The 22,627-nt window shown below is 39.9% G+C and overlaps 5 protein-coding genes across 8 annotated transcripts; 1 reads left to right on the forward strand and 4 right to left on the reverse strand.

The window, feature by feature from the left end:
* The first annotated feature begins 1,010 nt into the window (after positions 1–1,010).
* On the forward strand, positions 1,011–2,249 carry LOC136776584 (uncharacterized). Its single transcript, XM_066732220.1, has 4 exons — positions 1,011–1,163; positions 1,381–1,479; positions 1,721–2,077; positions 2,158–2,249. Exons 1-4 carry the CDS (start codon positions 1,011–1,013, stop codon positions 2,242–2,244), a joined length of 696 nt encoding a protein of 231 aa, XP_066588317.1. The 3' UTR covers positions 2,245–2,249.
* Positions 2,250–2,357: 108 nt separating this feature from the next.
* Tsp5D (Tetraspanin 5D) lies at positions 2,358–11,916 on the reverse strand. Of its 3 annotated transcripts, XM_066743641.1 has the most exons (7): positions 11,602–11,916; positions 8,237–8,317; positions 8,068–8,162; positions 7,297–7,402; positions 4,246–4,437; positions 3,807–3,989; positions 2,358–3,497 (listed from the first exon to the last, which is right to left on the reverse strand). In XM_066743641.1, exons 4-7 carry the CDS (start codon positions 7,357–7,359, stop codon positions 3,162–3,164), a joined length of 774 nt encoding a protein of 257 aa, XP_066599738.1. In that variant the 5' UTR covers positions 7,360–7,402; positions 8,068–8,162; positions 8,237–8,317; positions 11,602–11,916; the 3' UTR covers positions 2,358–3,161. The 3 variants fall into 3 exon arrangements, with proteins under 3 accessions (XP_066599738.1, XP_066599729.1, XP_066599720.1); XM_066743632.1 differs by lacking the exons at positions 8,068–8,162; positions 8,237–8,317; positions 11,602–11,916 and adding an exon at positions 7,482–7,791 and having other exon boundaries at positions 2,359–3,497; XM_066743623.1 differs by lacking the exons at positions 8,068–8,162; positions 8,237–8,317 and having other exon boundaries at positions 2,360–3,497.
* A 144-nt stretch (positions 11,917–12,060) lies between these two features.
* Positions 12,061–13,578, reverse strand: LOC136783478 (protein THEM6). Its single transcript, XM_066743673.1, has 3 exons — positions 13,290–13,578; positions 12,601–12,815; positions 12,061–12,498 (listed from the first exon to the last, which is right to left on the reverse strand). Exons 1-3 carry the CDS (start codon positions 13,432–13,434, stop codon positions 12,262–12,264), a joined length of 597 nt encoding a protein of 198 aa, XP_066599770.1. The 5' UTR covers positions 13,435–13,578; the 3' UTR covers positions 12,061–12,261.
* Positions 13,579–13,740: 162 nt separating this feature from the next.
* LOC136783462 (protein THEM6-like) lies at positions 13,741–18,611 on the reverse strand. Of its 2 annotated transcripts, none has more exons than XM_066743662.1 (5): positions 17,910–18,611; positions 17,144–17,663; positions 15,744–15,958; positions 15,077–15,262; positions 13,741–14,923 (listed from the first exon to the last, which is right to left on the reverse strand). In XM_066743662.1, the coding sequence occupies exons 2-5, from the start codon at positions 17,298–17,300 to the stop codon at positions 14,816–14,818; spliced, it is 666 nt and encodes a 221-aa protein (XP_066599759.1). In that variant the 5' UTR covers positions 17,301–17,663; positions 17,910–18,611; the 3' UTR covers positions 13,741–14,815. The 2 variants fall into 2 exon arrangements, with proteins under 2 accessions (XP_066599759.1, XP_066599750.1); XM_066743653.1 differs by having other exon boundaries at positions 17,144–17,666.
* Positions 18,612–19,435: 824 nt separating this feature from the next.
* Positions 19,436–22,551, reverse strand: gkt (glaikit). Its single transcript, XM_066731599.1, has 6 exons — positions 22,297–22,551; positions 22,151–22,228; positions 21,029–22,085; positions 20,422–20,955; positions 20,142–20,343; positions 19,436–20,073 (listed from the first exon to the last, which is right to left on the reverse strand). The coding sequence occupies exons 1-6, from the start codon at positions 22,316–22,318 to the stop codon at positions 19,939–19,941; spliced, it is 2,028 nt and encodes a 675-aa protein (XP_066587696.1). The 5' UTR covers positions 22,319–22,551; the 3' UTR covers positions 19,436–19,938.
* Between the last annotated feature and the right edge of the window lie 76 nt (positions 22,552–22,627).

Consider the following 22,627-nt stretch of genomic DNA (forward strand, 5'->3'; position numbering starts at 1 on the left):
AAACACAATAAAAGTGAAACAAAGTATTTGAAGAAATTGAAATAATTTGAGAATTCTTTTCAGCTTCCCATGTCACTCGTTCGTGTGATAAATGGTTATATATATAAATTTTTCGGCGTGAACGTCCATCACTTCCATTTGTTACCATCTTGGGTGGAAAGGTTTATATCTAAAATTTTGTAAATAAGTTAAAAACATACGTTAATTAATATTACAATAAAATATCATTGTTGACGTAGAAGAGTGATTTTTATCATATATCAATATGTTTATCCTTATTTTCACGTAAATTTTTTATTTCTGCTGAAAAATTAAAAAGAAATTTATATTATATCTACAAGTGATTTGCGTGATGTGACCCGAAGCACACTGATCCTTGTACAAAGCTCCATGCAGCTATCATCGTGTGCAATTTGTTCATATTTTGCACTTGTCTCGAAAACTAAATTAGTTAAGTTTTGGTTTGAAAGGACCGGTCAAACATTGATATTTATGGCGTACGTGCGATGGCTTCAGTATGGTAAAGCAAATCGAAAGAGAAAGTAACATAATGTCGTAAGATCGCGTTAAGTCTGTGCCTGCTTTAAGCGGAATCTGTTAGTCAGTGATTCGCCTTCGACCAGTGAAAATCATTAATGCGTGTCAATACTGCCAGCTATTTTTTTCCACGTCAAAGCTAAATTAAAGTTTAGGTCTACGCGTTCTTGCAGGCAATTTCAAGTAAGTCATTGAGACGTTTAACAGAACTGTAAAATTGAACGATTCCTTAAAACACAGCTTTACGTAACTAAATCTATATACATATATATATATATATATAATTCTAATAGCTATAGCATTCCTGGCTAATGGCTCTGTCAGTTTTAATAACTCTGCGGAGGCTTTGTTATAAATGAAATATTTGATATGTAATGTAACTAACACTATACTTTTCAAGATCTTCCTTGTAGTAACTAAACAAATAACTGATATTGTAAAATAGGAGGACGTTGGAATTACGGTAATCGAAGATGTGGAAATTTTTAATGATATTTGTCTTACTGGTGTATATCGATACTATCACGAGTAGACCAGCCGAGGAACCTACGAAAATATCGCTCAACTCTGCAGTAGCTAGGCCAAAAACTACACCACAGCCGATAACGAGACTCCAACGAGGCCAAGTATGAATACTCTTAGAAATTAATTATTCCGTAAAGTATTTTCATTAAAAAAAAAAAAAAAAGAAAAAAACAACAAGAAAAAAATAATAAATCGCGTAGATCGGTGATTAAAGATAACGAGGAATATTCGAGAATGAGAATAATACGCTCGATCGATGGGATAGTAAAAATGAAAGAGGAGAAAAGGAGGAAAACACAATCCATTGGGTTTTTGTAGGAGTTGTTAGGTCGCTTGATGGACGCAATACGGTTCGGCAGGGGTCGATTAGTCAATTCGATTTCGTTGGCAAGAAACATCGTGGCCGATCAAGTCGAGGTAATTAAATGAAGCATAGCGAACAGACTGGTCCCTCTCGCTAAAAGCTGAAAGTCTTCGATGAAATGTTAACTCTCTTGTACATAGAATTAAACCACGCGCTTGTACATATTGAGCCAACCCAGCATTACAATCCTGAGCGCAAAAATCCTATAACGCAATATATCGCAGTCTGCTGCTGCAAGGACTAGTCATCGCGTTGTACAGTTTTATCACTAACACGACTATGATTTTTTGCCAGTTGATTGCAAGCGAGGCTAGGGACAACGTTGTCTCTGCTATAGAGCAAGCAGAGATCCCGGATCATGGACACGGTGATCTAGTTATCCCCGAGACCCCGCCACCCCTGTCCAAGTACCACTCGTACACTCGCGAGACCGTGCAATTGGAGAGCGAAGGTAAGCAAGGATTACTGGAAAAGCAGGCACCGAAACCGGTGAGGGGATTGCTCGAAAATTTCCTCAAGCCAACGCCGCTGGTCGACGGTATCACGGAGAAGGAAAAGTATGGAAATTCCGGCGATCAGTTCATTGGAATTGGCAGAGCTCTCGTTGGGGGCTTCGAGGGCCTCAGCAATTTCCTAAACACAGTCGTGGACGTCAGTATTCTCTGTAATAACATTATTCTTATGATCATAGTGAAATGTAAAAATAAATTCATATGGAATGAATTTTGCAGCTGCCCATAAACGCCGCGAAGAAGACTTCGCGTTCCCTCACAGAAGCTCTCAACCAAATTGGCGCTCGTCTCATTGGACTGCAGTGATATCAATATAATTATTATCCATCGGTTTTCGTGTGTCTTATAATTTACAAATATTGTTACAACTTTGCGACTAAAATTACTACATTAACGTTCGTATAAATATATTATTTATTCGATAAACAATATGTAACATATCACGATTATCGCGCAATCCCTCGACAACGCAATGGTTTTCTCGAGCCGATCTCGCATGGATCGACGATAGTCATACAAATTTTTGCAAGTCTTGTTAAATGAAAGGATACGCAGTGCAGCTTCGTAATAAATAGAGAGAGAGAGAGAGAGAGAGAGAGAGAGAGAGAGAGGGAGAGAGATTGATTTTTGGTAGGTAGAAGGAAGCTTAACGGGACAAATTGCGAAGGATACATTTTTCTAAAAAGTGCAACTCTCGCGGAATTAAACTGTCGCGTTACTGTACGTTTCTACGGTTGATCGATCATACAAAACGATCAGCGTACTAATAGTGGCGAAATCGCCGATTTGGCTACGCTAGAATCCGGTCGACGACCGATTTATTCCACTCGCATGCATTTTACAGGCACGTGCTCCAATGAGGATCGCTGGATCCGCGCTTCATCGATCCTGATGCGCGGATCGTATATACTGGGGCCCGCCGAACGGAAGTATCATTCCGTCCAGTGGACTGGAACAAACGCATACTCGAGCAACTATAATATCTTTAAAATTTAATGGAAAACTGCTGACCCCGATGAAATGGCCATGCACATCTAAAAGCACGAAATACTTTGATTCGCTAAAACTTCACTATAGAGATTCTCGCGATCGGTCCTAATATCAACGAAATAAATATAGTCCTCGATCTTCTTTTCTTTCCTGTATTTTCTCTTCTATAGATCGACGTATAGAGACGAGGATGGATCTCAGACACCTGTGTCGTCCAAGATCCAGCGGAAATTCTAGGTAGTGGCGGTGTCGTAGCTCTTGTAGGTGTGAGAGGACCTCTTGTGCCTGACGGTGCAGAAGAGTATCATACTGGCCACTTGGCCGAATAGCTGAAGAAACGCCACGACCAGGCCAACTATTCCAATTACGTGGAGCCTCGTCACTAGCCACATTTCTATGGCCGACATGCAGCCTTCTTTGTACCAGAGCTCTTTGTTTCTTCCCTCAGCATCCAATCTACCGCAATATCTCTCGCGTCTCATGCAGCAAGAATCTGGAACTCGATCCTCGGTAGGCCAAGCCTCGATCTGGAACCAATCCGTGTAATCCCGAACACCGCAACAGTGGAACTGTGCAAATAAATTAATAAAAATTATTGTACCTCCGTTTGCTTTATAAATATATAAATAAATGTGAAATAATTCATGTAGAGGATATCAGAATTCGGTGTAAAAAAATAATATATATATATATATATATATATATATAATGATACTCGCGTGGGCGGCTCGCTTTACCAACGGATACAAGCTTCGCTTGGTCGATAAGGTAGCTGAGCAGCGGATGGATGGTCAAGAGAGAAGCAAGATTGTAAAAGTAAGCCGAGAGTATTCTAAGTGGTTGGTTCTACTGTTAAATTAGAGTGTCAGTGTCTTCACCTCCGTGTGTATGTGGTCCCAGACTGCGGGAAGCGTTCCAGGCTCTCTGGTAATATTGTAATGCTTCTCTATACCGTACAACAATTCCTCCTTTAGAGTCCTCGCCAGGTGCTCTCTGAAGACGAAGGCTAGAGTGCCTAGCATAAATTCAGCTAGGAACATCAAGATTACCAAGCTGAAATACTGCAAATTTATCCAACGTTAATTTATTTTATTCTTTCACTTGTCGATATAAACTATATATATACATATAGTGCAGGCTAATAAATAGACTGTAAAATGGGAATCGGTGTAATGTTTCTCATTGGAGGATGTTGCACGTGGAAATAAGTATACAGGAAGGAGAGGTAAAACCTTTTCATCGATGGGAAGTACGGATGGAAGGAAAGGAAATTGGAGGATATTGGGGAGAGAAAGAGAGAATTTCATATTTACCGACCGTAATTAACATGCACCTAGACTGGAACCACGCACCGCAGCACCCGAAGAATGCAATGACGAACGTGAGCCCTCCGGCTGCCAGCAGCAGCGAATCGGCCGAGGCGAAGCTGTACTGTGGTACCAGGGTCGTATATCCGGAATAGACCAATCTCAACCACAGGCCAGCTCCTAAAATTCCACAAGCGCATAGCTGCCAAAAAAAGGGCAAACTCCATCAACGTGCCAAAGAATGTTATAAAGAAATTCTTCATATTTTCTAATAACTAAATGGTATATATATAGTCTTCGTTGGAACGACCCATCCAGCCTTTCACAATTTCTTTTCCATTTCCGCTTTCTCTCCAAATCTTATATGTATATATACTGCACTCGCTTCTCGAGGCACCTCGTTGAATTTACTGAAAAGTTTCTGGAAAATGATCCGTGACGCATTTCCTTTAACTGTAGTGTGTAAGCCGGTCGGTGCTAAACGCTTGACGAAATAATGGGATAGAGGATAATCCACTGATTATTCTACCGTTATATACCTGCTTAAGAAATGGTAATACGCCAAACATATAGTTCGAAACTTGCCTGCCATTCAATGCCGTCGTTTTTACTTTACGAGCGTTATTTTATACCGGAAACTGCGTGAAAAGGACGGGTTTGGAAGAGGGAGGGAGGAGGAGAGGTCGTTTCTCGATGGTTTATCTACTGTTCAACGCAGAGTCGAGTTGAATCGCTGTCGTCTACCCACATAACGCGCGGAATATGGAGTTTCTGGGTAACCCGAACTGGGCCGACGGTCGCGTTCACATTCACCAAGGATATTGACCTTTGGGACAATTTAGTCAATTGCACTGTTATGTACTCTTTATCTACTATATATATATATATATATATATATATATATATATATAATAATTACTGTTGTAATAAACGATCACTGATGCATAAGTGACGGATGATTATTCGATCCTGTCAAGCTTCGGTTAACAGTCCAACTACCATTTTGCATGGCCAAATAATTAACCGAGACTCCCACGTGCAAAATTGTATCAGCATCCTTAATGGAGAACTCGATGTACAATTTCCACGAGGCCTATTTAGACTCTTAAGGCTATTATGAATTAATTGCATACGCGCGTTGCATGAACATAATTAAAATTCGCTCTGATAAACCAAAAGAAAGTGACGTTCTTCCGTTGTTTCGCGTTACGACAGTTGGAATTAAGATTCCTGGGTGAGTAAGAGTGGGTTTGTGCATATAAACGCGATAAAAGTTGGGGTTTCTTTCTTCTTGTTATAAATATCGGTGCGATACAATGCAAACGTGTCTCACACTAGTACATTGCTATATTAAGAATAGAAACATGTGCAATTTTTTATATATTTTCAGTTTTGGCGCTTACATCTTCATTATTTTTAGTATAATTATTCACTCTTATAAAATTCCGCTGATGCATTTGGTCCTTTCCAAGAATTTACTGTGTCCCTTCAGACATTTTTGACTCATTCGTGCACATGTATTTTAATTAGCAAAACGTTCAATTAGTTAAAAGTACATATCTATCTTAAGTGTGCCGCTTATTGCGACTTCCACTCTCAAAGCCTAACGCACATAAAATCACTTGGCGCCTTTACGTTACTTTATGCGAAATTTTACGTTGATTTACACGCAAGTTCGACGTACGCCGGTAAAGCACATAGGATTGCGTTGCGTTAAATTTACAAATCTGCGAAAGGCAACATATAGTCCTATATGTGATTTGTCGTACGTATATATGTACGTGGCTCTTACGTGTAAATCAACGTAAAATTTGACGTCGCGTAACATAAGCGCGTTAAGTGATTTAATGTGAACCAAGCCTAACACTGTATAGTATAGTACAGTGAACGCGAAGCAATAACTTTTGAATCATCTTGTCGCTACGTGTGAATCCACCTAAATAAACCGCGCAAACGCTAAAATCTCGTCACTTGTATTGCTGCAGTAATTTTTGTCAATCTTCATTGCGATAATTTCAATGTTATACTTGCAGAGATAGGAAGAAGCCGAATGATTGGTAAGTAGCGGAGAATGACGCGTCGTATATGTATGTATATACTACGGGTACACGCAGCTTGGATCGTAATTGCATGTTTCGGACGTGTAGGGCGCTAAATGAAATAATTTTGACGCGTAGGTATACCGTAAAGTCCGAGCAGGAGGTTCAACGTCCTATTTAAGGCTAGCGTGGCGGATGATTTCAAGTGGAATAATAAATCCGAGAGGACAGAGGGAGCTTGGGCTGGAATGCATGGCGAATTACAATGCGCGCCGATTTAATCGGACGAGTGGGCTGCCGTGCTCGTCGCTTCCACTCGCCTCTTTCTTTGTTACTCTTTCGCAATAAGCTCTTTTTGTGCTGGACAATCATCTACTTTTCTAATCGTCGCTTTTCATCCGTCAGCTTCTCCATTATAATCGACAAAATTCATTCAACCCCTCCCTCGCTACCACGCTTTAATATAGGTACATATATACATTGCAGATTCACCTCCTCAATTATATTGATAGAATCTCTCTTGAATCTTTCCAGCTCTCTCTCTCTCTCTCTCTCTCTGCATACGTTTAATCAACGTACCATATTTTCTTTTTTCTTTTTTTTTTTTTTTTCTTATTCGACGAATAATATTGTTGATTCATCCTCAAGGATTGGTGTTTACAAGTGTTAATTGAATCTGGATTAATGGTGGTGTATTATCCGGCCTGAAGGATATAATCGTTCGTCATCAATTACAATGTTTCATGGCTGTTAAGGAAGCAAATAATTTTTTTGCATTAATGATTATTACAGGCCGTTGAGTTTTTGTCGGTGATCTCTGACTCGCGCGTGTCTGGCAGCTCGTAAGCAAAGAACGCGCAGAAAGGCGTCTCGGGAGGCGTTTATTTTCGCTCGCGCTTTTTGGTCCATGCAAACGACTCGTTATTATAGCCACTGGGGCAACGCGTGGCCTCAAGATTGTTATAATAAACGTACTTTTCGCATATAGCTGCGCGAAGCAAGTCTCTATAGCTTCTACGTACCCAGATTAGAACGTTGAGGGAGCAGAAAACGTGCCTGATGCACGTGTATCCTGTCCGGCCCATGATCGGATCCTTCGTGGTCCTTGCGAATGATCGGTTGTCCTTCCTGCAAGTCCAGGTACCAATTAATATATACACAAGCGAGAAATACGAGCAAAAATTCATCTGTGCAAACCATAATCGACCTTATAGAAATATAGTCAAAGTACTCATGTCAGTTTTTCGATGAATTTCAGGTGAGATTGTTTGTTGCTTCTTTTTTTATTTAAAGTAAGTCGGCACTACATGGAGCACTTTTAAAATGTTACTGCGAGCGCGTGTCGCGGATAACTGAACGGAGCTGCGACAGCAGATCCTCGTTGCTCGAGGATCCGTTGCGAAGTGGTAAAGCATATCAGTGAGCGAGTAGAAGAGAAGCGTCCGGAGCGAGCAACCAGTGGGCCTTCTAGGTCCTCTAACGGGACCCCGCAACCGAGAGCTCTCTTTCACCTATACACAGACCCACCTCCGCGGTAAAAAAGCGAAAGGGCTTAAAGGGCTCGGTCTTCCACCCACGCAAACCTTCTAAAAGATTCTGCAGACATTTTCATCAGGCCAGACATACTATATATCCAAGATAATTTCACTATGGGTTGGTCGAAGACTGCGGCACCGAAAACGAACAGTCCCTATTTTTATCATTAAAATTCTCGGAAGAATGGTTTGAACATTTAAATTGTATGCTGCAGTAACACCGCAGTATTTTATATAGTATCTTTGTGGAACTCTTACGGATTGTGCAAGCTTTTCGAGATTTTCTTTCTGGAATCTCAATGGTTCAGAGGTTTTTAGTGTTTCTTGCGCTCGTTCAGTGGTTTCCGAAGGTCCTACAATGCAACGCGAATATTGAAATAAAACAAGACTTGCGAGATGCTCCAGATTTGTCTTGCGCGGACTGTACCTTTCAAGAAAATAGCGGATTTTTTCTCTTGCCCTCTCGGGTAGAATTACCTGCAGCGGGATGAGTCTGCGGTAATTAACACTGGCAGTCGATTTCACTGAATTATTAAGTTTTCTCTCAGGGCTCGAGCATGCAAAGCAGGAAGAGAGAGAGAGAGAGAGAGAGAGAGAGAGAGAGAGAGAGAGAGAGAGAGGGATTATCGGCTTCTCTAATCCTATTCCAACTACTGCAGTTGTTCACCGTTGGAGACCTCTCAGCGCGTCCACTCGCGACTATATGCTCCGAATAAACAACAGGGGGCAGACGAATACACTCGTTATTAAAATTACTATAATGTTTCGTGTGCCCCTATACATGCACGTGAAAGCGCACAACGAGAAACGTCTCTCGCGACATGCAGCAGCAATTTTTCAAAAAGCCATCTTTGCTCTGTATGTATATATATATATATATATATAGAAACTCGTTGGAAAAGTAGTAGAAAACAAATGATATATGGTTCATTCATTTGGAGTACGTAAATGACAGAGTATTATTGCGAGAGGTTTTTTCAAAGTGACGAGAGTCGAGAGTCTCGAATATCCCCTCCACCCACGAATCGTAAACCTTATCAGAATCGTACTACAATATTGATTCTGCTTATCAAGCGTTACAACCTCATAGCGAGATAGTTTGCTGAGAGTGCGAGGTCTCTAACTACGTTAGGTGGGGATGAGTATACGAGTGTTTGAACAAAAGATTCGCGTTTGCCATTTGAGAAAACCCGCTTCGCGGTTTGTCGCGCGGTGTCCCAGAAAACCTCCGGTGGCCTCTTATTGGTTATCGCGGCGCTAAGACGCGAAATTGTGAAACGTTAATAATCTATATATAATATTTATATAACCACGAGAAATGGCGAAGAGAAAGAGAGAGAGAGAGAGAGAGAGAGAGGTATACTTTAAAAACGAGGTAGTGGAAAAATTGCATCGAACGTCGAGCGAGAAGGAAAAATAGCATAAATTGTGCAAGAAGAATAATGAACAGGTGTTGGGCATGAAACATTGTCATACGCGGTTGATTAAACGACGCGAGCGAGGATCTCTTAGAAAATGCGCCAAGACCGTTACTTGAATTCAATTCCAGTCATAACGGAACGCCACCGCGCTAATACCTGTCGTCTCTCTAATAAACTCGTGTGATGTTTTCCTTCGGCAGTTTTTCTTTGATCCGGATAACGCCGCGACGATCGTGAAAAGCAAAGAAAGAGTGAAAAACGAGGATGAGAAAGCGGAGCGATTTGTACAATTTTTGATTTTCTCTTTTGACGCTACAGGATCTCGAGTATATTATGTATATATATATATATATGTATGTAAATATGGGTGGATTGGAGGTTTGGGTTAATTTGGATCAGTGGTAAAGGGGGGCACACGGGCAGATGCGATCGTACTTGAAATCAATTCGTGCTGGCGAAATGGAACTGCAGGCAGAGGCAGCGACCAACTAATGAACGTCGAAGAGAGTACATACAAGGGGGCGTACAAACGGTTCCCCTGCACTCGACTTCCTGCCAATTGCGGACAATTTGCGAGATCATCTATGATCCTCCCTACCTCACCTCTCGCCTCGCGCTCTACCGTTGTGAATGCTGCGACACGATTCTCCATCTCTCTCTCTCTCTCGCTCTCCCCATTTCTACCACCCGCTTTCATTTCTTTACACCTTCTCCATCCAGCGAATCGAATCCGCGCACACTTACGCTTCCTATACATACACTCAGCTTCTCACGTGACGTAATTGAGAAAAGGAAGACGGAACAAAGACTGACATTCATGACAGCTATTAGCACTGATCGATCTGCCCTTTGATCCTCTTACATCGATCTCGACTACAAGCCCCCCTGTTCCTTGTGTATCTCTCTCTCTCTTTCAGCTACCTGAACTTGCCTGCGGTCTCTCTCAATCTTCCGGGTAACCCTCTAACCTCAACTTGCCGCACGTTTATATATATGTATATATATAGTCCTTTCCATTTTCAGGACGAGAATTTTACGATGCACGAGGATCGCTCGCTCGCTCGCTCGCTCGCTCGCGCGCGAGAAAAGTTTACCAATTGTTCCGAGAAAGAGAGCACAATGGGTAGAGAAATCGACGCGAGCCTCGGTCGCACGATCAATCTCCACGATAAAATATGTCTATCGCTAATTAAAATTCGACCGAGGATCCCACGGCAATCTTATTCGGCTGCTGCTGCTGTGATTCATCAGGTGAATTCCGTATTGTGTTATTCACGAGTATCTATATTGGTTTATTATTTTTCCGATTGTAACAAATGTTTATATGTATACCGTACATTGTGTAATCGTGCAACATTGTTATAAAAGAACATTTTTACAAAGCATTTAGCGTTGTTCAAGGTACTGTCTTTCGCCGTTAAATCGGTTCTCCTACGGGTAATTAGTCTTCTTGGCGCGATTATACTTGGGTTTTTATATGCTAGCATTGTTCGCGTGTGTCAATAAGTGTGGTGGTGGTGGTAAAGGTTTAAAGTTCCAATAGGTGGATCCTAGAAGACGCGCGGGCCGAGTTTTCACGCGCAGCAGAGCGCATAAGCGGTCAGCCGAACCATAAATAAACGAACCTAATGGTTTCGGCCGTCAGGTTGCGACAGTTCGCTGACAACGAATTAATTCTTTCCGTCGGCATCTAAATCATCTCATCAAACTTAATGATGAAGCCTCGAGATACGCGCTGCTTGCGCGACTTTGCTAGGCGTTAAACGATGCTAACTTTATTCAGGAAATTCTATTTTATAATATATGTATATATATATATATATATATTTAATATACGGTATATATTTATTAGAGAGGGAGAGAGCGAAAGTCAACACACAATCTTACTTGTAAAAAACAATTTAAATTATAATTTAAAGAAGATATCAGATGGCGAACACATTGAAGATACTTTGGCCAACAAACATTTGACAAACATTGTGATGTTATCGCGTAATTTTATCCGCGCGCATGCCGCTACGGTGTAAAGTGTCATAAATGTAAATCCGCTACCGAACGAGCCAAGTAAAGACCGATTTATATAGGAACGTAAGCACAATCATCGTTTTCCGCTGAAAGTGTGAAAAATATTATATATGCATCGAGAGTATTAGTAATAATGCGCAGCCTGCAACGTGGCGATAGACCGAGCATTTGATCCAAGACTATCAGTCTTGTAATAATAATAAAATAAATAGTATGTAGAAAGTAGGTGAAATTTTTATTTGAAATTGAGGTAATACCCGTGCCAAGTTCATCGGTGAAAAATTGTGATTTTATTGGAGGAGCGATTTGTGCATGGGGTGATTTAAGAAAAGATATGGGGGCTCACCGGAAGTTATACGGTGATCGCCGACGAGTCCGTTCCGATGAGAATCTAGTGGCACTAGGTCTATCACGAGAGGATCATGGAGAGCAAAGTTACAAGGTCGAGAACTGCGTTTACAGCAGGTCTCGAGTTCGCGGATCGACTGCACCGTTTGCGTTCCGAGACCCGCAGCACATCCGTTCACCACTGTGAGCGGAATTAGTAACGGGACTAGCATCGCCATCTGTCGGTTCCTTCTACACTACGCCCAACAATGTCCTATCGTGGAAAATAGCGTGGGAAACGCGCTGCTGTTCGTACAGTTAGTTAGCCAATATGATTTCCTCTTTTCGCTTTTCTCAACCAGCCCCATCTCCTATCACCTAATCAGATTTCACTGTACATCCACCGTGCATCAGCTATCCCTCTAATAATCAAATTCTTTTTACTTCGCACACGTTAAATATTCATAACTCGTAGATAAACATTGTGGCAGGCCTTAATGGTTTATGCGTCATTTTACAAAGTCATGTAAAAAGTATTATGACATTAAATAGTATTATAAAACAAATAGGAGTAAATAAATATTAAAAATTCGCTTAAATACCCAGGTCAACAAAATGTACAGTAGCTCGAATATAAAAGAAAAATCACATTAATATTTAAGACACTTGTGCAACTAAATTATTTCTCCTTCTTCAATTTTTTCGACGACTCCTCCATAGATTCCATCCACAGCTGGAGATCCTTGTTCGGCTCCGGCCTACGAGCTTCTGGATCAACCTCGGCAATGATCTCTGACATTGGAACCTTCAAACCAGTGACAGTTTGTTTACTCAGAATAACGGCACGTATGAAATTGTCCGATAGACTGATAAATTCGTGCTCCAGGTAGAAATTTCTATCGTCCCAGTACAGCATCTGTAAAGATTCGTTTGATCAGTGCGTCGTCCTTCGCGGAACGCTTGTGCATAGCAATAAAATTCTCTCCGGTGTTTCTTTGGTCAATAAAAATTTGCTTACCTTGGTAGTAACTTTGTACGGCGTGAAAAGAGGCAAAGCTCGCCTATACCTGACGGACGATGCACCTTGAACTGCCCCACCTCCCCTTTTTGACACTGCATCATAAATACCCGATCTATCGTAGTAGTGGAAACGTCCGAAATCCAATTCGCGCAAGTATCGAGCGTTGTTCATGTGTTTGAATACCATATCAACATCCTGGGTAGTACATATACCTATCCAGAAATAAATACATATTTTAGATGTTTACTTAATCAGTGAATCGCTTGCGCATACGTTAGGCATATATACATGCAAGATTATAACATCTATTACGAAATCGCTCCTTGAGAATTATAATAAAATCTTGATCAAAACGGAAACGAGTATGCTGATTCATTATATTCCATTACACATCGACCTTATACCCCTTTGTGCAGTTAAAGCACCGATGTGTGAATTGTCATAAGAAAATCAATTTATTATTGTGAAATGATAACAATATGATTGAGAGATCAACTTAAACTCCACATTATTATACGCATTGTAGATTCGATATCAATGACGTCAAAGTGTATTTCCAGACCGGTATCAATCACTTTTTGTGGCTCCAAGCACAAGACATTAGAACTCGATTTGAATATAACTGAGAAGAAGTATCACGTTTTCGATCGTGGATTAGGATGAATAGTCAAAATCTGAGTTTATACCATAGATCGTAGTGGTGTCGAAAATTCTCTTCTTCTTCTCAAAGATTCTTCCCCAGCCAACAGTGAATATGATCCTGAGGAAATAGTTGACGTCGAAAACAATGTAGAGGAGGAGCAGTATGACCGCTGTGCAGGCGCAAACCATTTTTTAAGATGATTTTTTCGGTTCCTGCGGAAAAAGAAGGAGAATCGAGTTAAAGGAATCCAAAGCTGTTACTCGTCCCACCAACGGCCGTCTAACAACTGACGAGTCAGAAATTCCTACAGTTTATACACGAGCGAATACCGTTCAACGTGTAGAGAAGCGAAACTGGTTTCGCTCGTCCAGTAACTTACCACTATAAATACTGGGCACTGGCGAGAAAGAAGCAAGCGCGCTCGCTCGGTAAAAACTTTTGCCTAAACACTTGGAAGCTACTAGCCTAAGTATTGGATAAAAATTCACACTGAATGATGAAAAAGATAAAGATAAGGTTTATTTATAACAAAGGTACACGTGCGATTTCGTCACATCAATAAATTATCGGTGGATTGAACAATTGTGTTTCATTTACGCTTGCAATTTCGACGATAAAAATATTTTCGATTATAAATTCAGACGCAGTCGCTAGAAACTTGTAATTTCTCTTCTCCATGTAACACATGTATAATAAATCATAGCGTGGAGAAGAAATTACAATTTTCTTAGCTTTTAGTGGAGAATACATGACATTCACGTACATGGTGCAACGAAACATTTTTCCTTTTATCTAAATCTTTGGCCAAATAATGCCTGCACTAGTTATCACTAAATTAACGGATAAGAATACATCAATGTGCCAGAAACACTCTAGAAGGTTTCTTTCTCTTTCTTGCAACTAATGCCCCATTAATTTCTCACGAATAATATTGACGAAATATTGGAAGGAGGCATGTCCAAGAAATGTTTTATCATTCAATTAGTTAGATTAGAATCTTAATGAGACTACTTCCTAGTACTTATTGTAACTAAATAATTAACAACGCTCACTCGAGATTACAAGAGGTATTTAAAATTTAACAATAGGCCAACGCGTTGTGTCATTCGTAGCGTCGTCGTGACAAAGTACGACACTATTTTCAACATTTTATAAATAATATTTAAACAAATGATTAATCTATTAGACGTCTCCTGAGTTTCTTCTTAGCATTTCCTTATGTACTATACGAGTCACTGGTCCATTACAATTTTACACAATCGCCCCGAGTTTCAAAGAAAACTTTATGAAATTATCATCTACTTTTAAGTACATTCTCATACGAAATATTCGGTCAGCAGGATTATGCTATAGTAATGCGGTTTTGTCCTAAGCGCTTCATTGCGTTTATTACACTTGGTGCTACCACTGTACATTTACAGTAGATTATTGTAAAACAGAATAACAATGCGCGACGGCTCTATGAGATTAGTTAATAGAGTCAGTATCTGGAATAGATTACACGGTTGTGGTCGTGTAAATCGGCACTTGAACAATACCATTCGCGACTGAGGTCGCGTCATCCTTGTGTCAGCAATTGTCCTCGCCTGTCGATTGTCTGAGATTTACAGAAGATATCTCGTTGCTCTCCAACCATTTGGCTACTTCCGCCGGCATCTGTGGTCTCACGTGAGATACCTAAATCCAAATTTGGCCATTATTAAAAACGATCCATCTAATTGCCGCAGTGCAGCCTCTCAATAGTGCCATTCGGAGCAATGCTGGTTCGGTTATTACCATGCAGCACTATCGAGGACCAACAATCTACCCAACCTCGTGAGATTTCCTTACCTGGACGACTCCGGGCTCTCTTATACTATTCTGCTTGATATCTCGATCCAATAAGGTACCCATGACTGTTTCTGCACTGCAATTCAGAAGCCTTTGTCGACAAATTGCAATCGCTCTGACAAAGCCATCGCTAGGCGTGATAAATCGATGTTCCATAAAGACAGATTTATCATCCCAATAGATTATCTAGAAAAATAATCAACTTCAATGTTAATACTTGTTGGTGTGAAAAATTAGGGATACGAGAGAAGAGGGAATCGCAGTTCTTGACAGGACGAAACGTTAAAGAAAGTTTATTTTGAAACTAAATGAGATGTCAGTGTAGAATTTCGATCGTGTATTGCGCGAAGACACGTTCTCAAAGAGAATAGCATAAGTGGGACACTAAAATCTCCATTTGAAACGTACGAAATCTTGGTAATAGCTTTTTCATACACGTTCTTGAAATAACCAAATTTTCCGCCAAACTGTCCAAGCCGAAACGAAAGCTAAGCTTGGTTGATGGACACTTGCCTGTTTCAAAATAGTTTTATCGATAAGATTGCGCAAGGATTGAAACTATTATAGTTTTTTCTTACATCGAGTCATCCTATAATGACTCTTTCGTATTTAACACTCTTAAATATCTGAATATTAATTGGAATCAAAGTGTTCGTAGGAGAATTACCTTTGATGTAATTTTGTAAATGGACAGTGGTTTCAAGAAACGTCTGTAACGAATCGTGGCTGCACCTTGAACGACGCCTGTGCCCTGGGAGCAGATTTCCCGATAGAGATTTGTCCTTTCATAAAAATCCGCTCTGGCAAAGTCCAATTCACGCAGGTACCTCGCGTTATTCATGTGATACAAGAGCGTATCTACGTCCGTCGTTGTGCAAATACCTGTAATGTGCAGAGATTCTTAGAAAAAAAAAAAAAAAGCGATAAAAAATTTTATCGTTAATTATGTTATTATTACTACAAAGGTTATGGGATGACTGTGTCCACTGTGTAAGGAAAAAATCTATTTCTTAGAATCGTGAATAATTTCCGACTGGATTTGTCGAGACGAATCAATGGATTGGACGCGCGACTAGCTTCCTTGTGTTTTTAATGAAACGCCGTAGAAATCAATACTCTTCTAAATAGAAGACACGCGGGGATCTCGCCGGTCAGCCAATTTGCGTGACGTAGGTCAAGGTTTAGCGAGATAAGAAGGGACATTGTAAGGATTCGAAAATTATTGTGTTATATAGACCCCTTGAACGTATCGAGCAACAGTCCTCTTCTCATGCATGTTAAATCTATACGAGCGCAGTTAAAGTGACGCACTACGAGATAGTTTGTTGGGTAAATACGTTCAGCTATTATTAAATTGTTAAACTTCCTGAGTACGTGGAATGAGACCGGAATGTTGAGAGAAAAAAAATTAAAAAAAAGAAGAAATACTCAAGTTTAGTCAGTGCAAAGACAGCCTTTCGATCATTATTACACTGCTTTGAAAGCTGCCTATTTACACGAAGAGAAATATGAGCCAATATTAATCAAAAGAGCGTATAAATTATTCAAATCGAGGAATCCTTTGGCATTAATTAAATATCTGTTTGCGAATAGTAAATCTTCTTCGAATGAATCATGGTCTAGCTAAATTCATAAAAATTCAGGTCAAATTAAGAGGTTAATTATCGCGTTTCAACGAAATAAAGAAAAAATTCTACTACACTTTGGATGTATAAAGCAGACTACTTTTTTCTAATAATCATTCAACAATTCTTCGCGCGTATGTAACAGACTTTACACAGAATGCTGATAACCGCATCGAGGATAGGGGAGCATCGATAAAACGTCTTTCAAGAGAATTCAATAACGTCCCTGCCTGCACAACGGAGTAAATACTTTAATTAAATCAATTCTGATGCGAAGTTGAGCGAGTTGGTAAAATTTCAATCGCGAAAAAGTTAGGTTAAGTTGAGTAAAAAAACTTGACATTTGTCGATCAATGACCCAATGCTCGTTGGCTTTAAGAGAGCACATCGCACTTGCAAAACGCAATGTTTGGAGAGTAGCTATGTAACGACGTATACATACCGTAAACCGATGTTTCGTCAAGGATGTGGACCTTTTTCTTGCAGAAGCGGGCGAAGAAGACGGTGATAAACATACGAAGAAAGTAGTGAACCTCGACGAGAACGTAAAGAAGAACAAAGGCACCAAGGATACCAGATAGCACCCAACAGGCCATCATATTACCCCACCTTTTTTATTTAATTATTTTTTTTCTTATTTACAGGCAATGACCAAGGTCAGCAGCCGCCACACCGCGCGATCGGTCTCCTCCCTCCCTCGACTTTTGCTTTTGCTTTCACAGCTCTCGTTTTTTTGTTAATCCTTCGGCATCCAAGGTGACCGGCTCGCTGCACCCGATTTTAGTTCCTACTGTGCAACTAAATTGTCTCCCTGCCTGCGCACCAACATTGCACGCGGAATCCTTTTCTCGATTCTTCTCAGCCGATTCATTCCTCGACGACCTCAGCTGACGTAGACTAGCCTTACCACAGCACCGCAATTATCCACCACTGTTAATTCAACGCTCTCTCCTCCGAAATCCCTGCTAAAAACACCAGAAACTACTTATCTTTCCCACTCGAATCGATTTCATTCATTTGAGGTTTTTAATTACTGCGGTATACGAGCCATGACGCGGTAATTAAGGTTATAAGAAAGATAGATACATGATTTGTCAATGGTTCATAAATTAAAGCGAGGAAAGGATTTCACCGAACGAATCAGCTGGTTATTCCTTCGATGAAAAATTGTGTAATCGTCTGGCGAAGATCTCGAAGGAGAAACTTACGTTTGATTTGTGACCGCAGGACTGCACTCAATGGGGTCTCTGCACTCCTTTCAGCGAGCGTGCATTTTGGGCCATCCGCAATGCGCCACTAGGCGCTGATACGAGTGCACCGCATGCCGAAACAGTCTGCGGGAGTTAGCTCTTCGCTGTGTTTGCTTATTCCAATCTGGCGAGCTGGCCCGGTTCTTTTTATCGCGGACGACCAGCAGACGAGAGGAGGGAGGGGCAGAAAATCGATTTGGGGAATCTCATGGAGCACGCGGTGCGCGAGACTACTCCGTCCTGTTTGGCGGCATCACGCGTACTGATCATCGACGTTTCTGCTCTCTGCTGGGCTCTGCTCTGGCCGCTGGTGGTTGGTTAAGCTGCTCGCCTCGCCTGTGTGTGCCGCGTTCGGTGCCTGCTGAGCGAGCCCTCGCTCGGGCAGGGCCACCACCACCACACACCACGGCGCCACGCTACGAGAACGCGACGAGACGAGACCCTCCCAAAACTCGCATCTGCGCCGTCGAGAGAGCGCGGCACCAGGAATTGCTTCCGTGTGGAAGACGTGCACGTTGCACCGTGCACGCGAGACGCTCGACAAATGCAACTACCAAATACATATATATGTATAGTAATATAATGCGTCGAAGCAGTAAATTACTGTGCGCATAGCGTCACGTCACCGGACAAACGAACCGAAGAAAGTTTGAATTACTTATCGAGCACTCGTTCCCCCCTACTTTCCTCGCTAGCTCATCGTTAAAAATCAATTAGAGCTATTACTCTATGTACCTACCCCATCAATTGCACCAAATACCAATAAACCAGCAGATTTCTTTCTCTCCCATGGCCTTGCATAATACTTATAGCGAGCAACTTTCTCTGTAAAATTCGCTGGCTTAAGTTTTTTGCCGCAAGTAACTTTCAGAGATTCAGCCTGTTCGTTGCATCTCGTTTATTTATCAATATATTGCTCCGAATGCAGCATTTTATTTTTCCTAATGGGTTTTTGGCATGCCAGGCTCATTTTCCAATATTTCGATTTCACGCGTTAATGAGCGAGCACTCCGTGCTGATGAAAACAAATTTAGTCCATCTCAGTCATTATAGAAATGTTTTTGTTGTTCATATTTTCTGTATTTTTCGTTAAAAGTTCGTATTGTAGTCTGATGTATTATATATATATAATTTTCTTTTAAGCACAGAAAGCATAGGTGAGAGAATAGTAGGATTGCTAGTTTTAGTTTTTCAAAGGTAATCAGAATTGTGAGCTCGTAAGACGAATTTCCTAAGCATATGGAAATGTAACAAAGGATTGTTGTAATGTAGTTTGAAGGCCGAGCAGGTACAGACACTTTGAACGAAAAGCCATGAGCAGACTTGATGACTTTCACACGGAGGCTTCTTCCTACCAATATGTTATGGAAATCGTGCACAGAAGAGTAAATTAAAATAAGCCATTTAACTAAACCATAAGTTTGCCGATGGCTTTACGATAAGGAATAGTTGTATAAAGAAGGTCATACGCGTAGGAGCCGAACTGGAGGTACAGCTTTTTAATGAGGCACATACGAGGTTAAAATTAGGCATGCTCGTTTCTCGATTAATCTTCGCTTATACATTGATTTAAAATCTTGAAACTTATTCACTGGTGTAAGCAAAGGAATGGAAAATAAACTTCGATAACATTTATCCACAAGTATAAAGTTCAACTACTTTAAACGTTCCAATGCAAGCGGGGAAAAAAACATCATCTTTCAAAATCACTATTGAATAAATATATAGCATTTTTGTAAAAGAGCTATCTAAATGCAAACAGTTGGATATTTTGAAAAGATCCAACGTATAAATGCAATATCTCTTACAGCCATGGAAAAATACACGTCTTTTTGCATGTTTTCTCTGGAGCATTCTGAGTCTTCTGAAGCTTGGCGAATACACTATTCTCTGCGGTTCTTTGCGTTTTTTTTTTGTCCACTGTTATATAACTTAAGTAAAAAAAAAAATTATATTATAAACATTTTCGCATAACCGCATCTTTATCCTAATCTTCGTCCAAAAACGCCATAGCAAAAGGTTTGTCGGTTTGTTCGTAACGAGTAAGCGGAAGGTCGTATGGCATTGGAAAAACTGGCTCGCCAGTTGTATCTTCCTCTATAGGGAATGTAGTTGCTCCTGTCTGAAAAAACGTTCTTCTTACATCAATGAATTTTTTGCCTTTATTCAAACAAATAATAATTATCTTACCACGAATTTTGGTATAAACACAACACCAGCCTCATAGTTCATAATGTAGTGTACATTTTTCCACGTTCCCCATGCAGCTTTACTCAAATTGGCACTAGTCAGAACGAACCAAGGAATTTGTTTCAAATCTGGCGATATTCTAGTGTAAGTTTTAATATGAGGCATTGCTCGGTTTCTTCCAATTTTTGACGCTTTCCACTGACTGACGAAAAAAATTACAATTCTATTCGAGACTATAATATTTTAAAAGATATGCAATTCAAACCTTTGCTTTACTTACTATAAATATTGCTCGAGCCATTTCTGCTTTGAATGTACTGTCGCACTATAAGGCAGACAACAGGTACCGTCTAGAATATCAAAGCCTTGCTTATAATTGTTAACTGTGGGATAAACGAATTGAAAATTTGGATCGGACTTTAAACCCTTTGAAAGTTCTTTCGACATGGAAGCTACAATATTCGTTAGTAACCAACTTTCGTAATTGGCACCTAAACTTCCGATACTTGAGCTCTGAGCAACTATTGGCCAGTACGGCGCATCTGGCGGTAAAGTAGCATTATTCGAAAGAATCCAACCTAGCTTTCTGTGTCCCCAATCAGTATGTTTGTGGGAACCAGGTACAGATGCTAAGAAAAACACGTTTACCGAAGAAAAATCAGCACCTCGTACTAAATAAATCCATTCCGTCAATGCTGGATCTTTATAATTTAGCAAATATTTTTCGAAATCTCTTTTAAATTTCGTCGGCGATTCCCCAGATGAGTTATCAGCTTCTTCTGCTAGTGGCGGAAGATGAGGTGACATCCAGAGTCTGATAGAAAAGGGATAGAGACATTAATTTTACGTTCAGATGAGGTAGTATCAAAGCAATAAATTTAACCCACCCTTGAGTTCTGTTTTCCCAATCGTCGGAATAAAGATTGGCTGTTGATACTACTATCCTAATTCCGCCATTGGTGTATTTCAGAACCATAATTTTCGAATGATGGACTCCATATGAAGTAGGCATATTTATTGGTATCATGGAAATGCTTTCAGGTAATTTTTCAGTATCTATTCTCGTTCCGTAAAGAATAAGCAAATCAATCTTTTGTGCTGCCAGTAAATATTGTGAGCACAAATATCCTACATCTATCATAAAATTAATATGCAGACTTTTCTCAATTTCACCAAGGCTTTCATCTAGAATCTCATGTAATGCTACAGAATTTTTTTGTTCGTATGTTTCTTTCGATTTTTCAACTGTGGTAAGAAAAAAATGATAAGGTGCTGAAAGTGCAAATTTTAAAGCAAACCCTCCTGGCTCAATAACGGAAAATTTCATTCCATGACTTCTCATTTGAAAGATAGCTTTTTTTCGCAACTCCTTTCTATCTTTCATTGATTTAGCATTAGTAAATTCACCTAGCAGAGATTTACTTAAATTTGGAGAAGGATCAAAATTGCTATTACTACTTGCATTATTAGAGCTATTATCATTGGAAGTTTTTGATCTTTTTGAATTATTCAAATTATCGCTTGATTCTGAATTTCTTTTTTTAGAATCTGAACTTTTATTTTCCCTAACAGAAGTTTCCTGTATTCCAACTTTCAATGTTTCACTTTTACTACAAGTTGGAGTATTATTAAAATCCTTATTTGGGGATTTTAAAGAATTTATTCCTAAACATTTATTTTTTCTCGCAATTGCCTCTTGTTTATTTTTTTCCACTTTTGCTTTTAGATCATCCGACAATTTTTGTTGTTGACTTTCTGTTATATCTGTAGGCTTTTTAATTTCTTTATTTTTAACACTCTGCCCATTATTTTCTTTTTCTTTGCGTATTACAATCTGTAAGACTTTTAATTGATCGAGGAGCTCTGACCGATCATTACACTCAAACTCCAAATGATCCGGTATACTGATTGGTCCAGTTAGTTGATGTAGAATTAATTTTTCTACTGTGAGAGAGGAAATTCTCATTATTGTAGGTTTTTTAATACAACTTGTAATAATTAGTACTTACAGTGCGGATGAGACATCTCATTAAAATGTATGGGATTTTTACGGTAACATTTTTCATGATATGGGCATTTTTTTTTGGCTGAAAAAAAAAAAGTTTCAATAAAATATTAATTTAACCTAACCTAAGAAGCAACAATAAGGTTTTACCATTATTTCTGGACGTGGACATTTTGAAAAAAATATTCGCAAAGTATCAATAAGTTTCTTTGCGTATTTTTCAAATTACAACAGGTTATAACTTAACAAAAAATAACTTCTCTTTCAGTGTACCACCAAATACTCTCTACACTCTACACAACAACAACACACTGCATCTTCTTTACCAGCCGAGGTTGACTGTTTGACATGTGGTCATATTCTGTATTATCAACGAAAGCTCAGCTTACCGGCTTTTCGCGCGCATTATTTCTTCTGCTGCTGCTAGAAGGTTTGTATTATTTTTCATAGCAAAGTCTATTTTACTATCCTTTAAAGTTTT

Source organism: Prorops nasuta, unplaced genomic scaffold (assembly GCF_024137725.1).
Source record: "Prorops nasuta isolate Cenicafe-Biocafe unplaced genomic scaffold, Cenicafe_Pnas_1.2 PNAS00002, whole genome shotgun sequence".
NCBI lineage: Eukaryota > Metazoa > Arthropoda > Insecta > Hymenoptera > Bethylidae > Prorops > Prorops nasuta.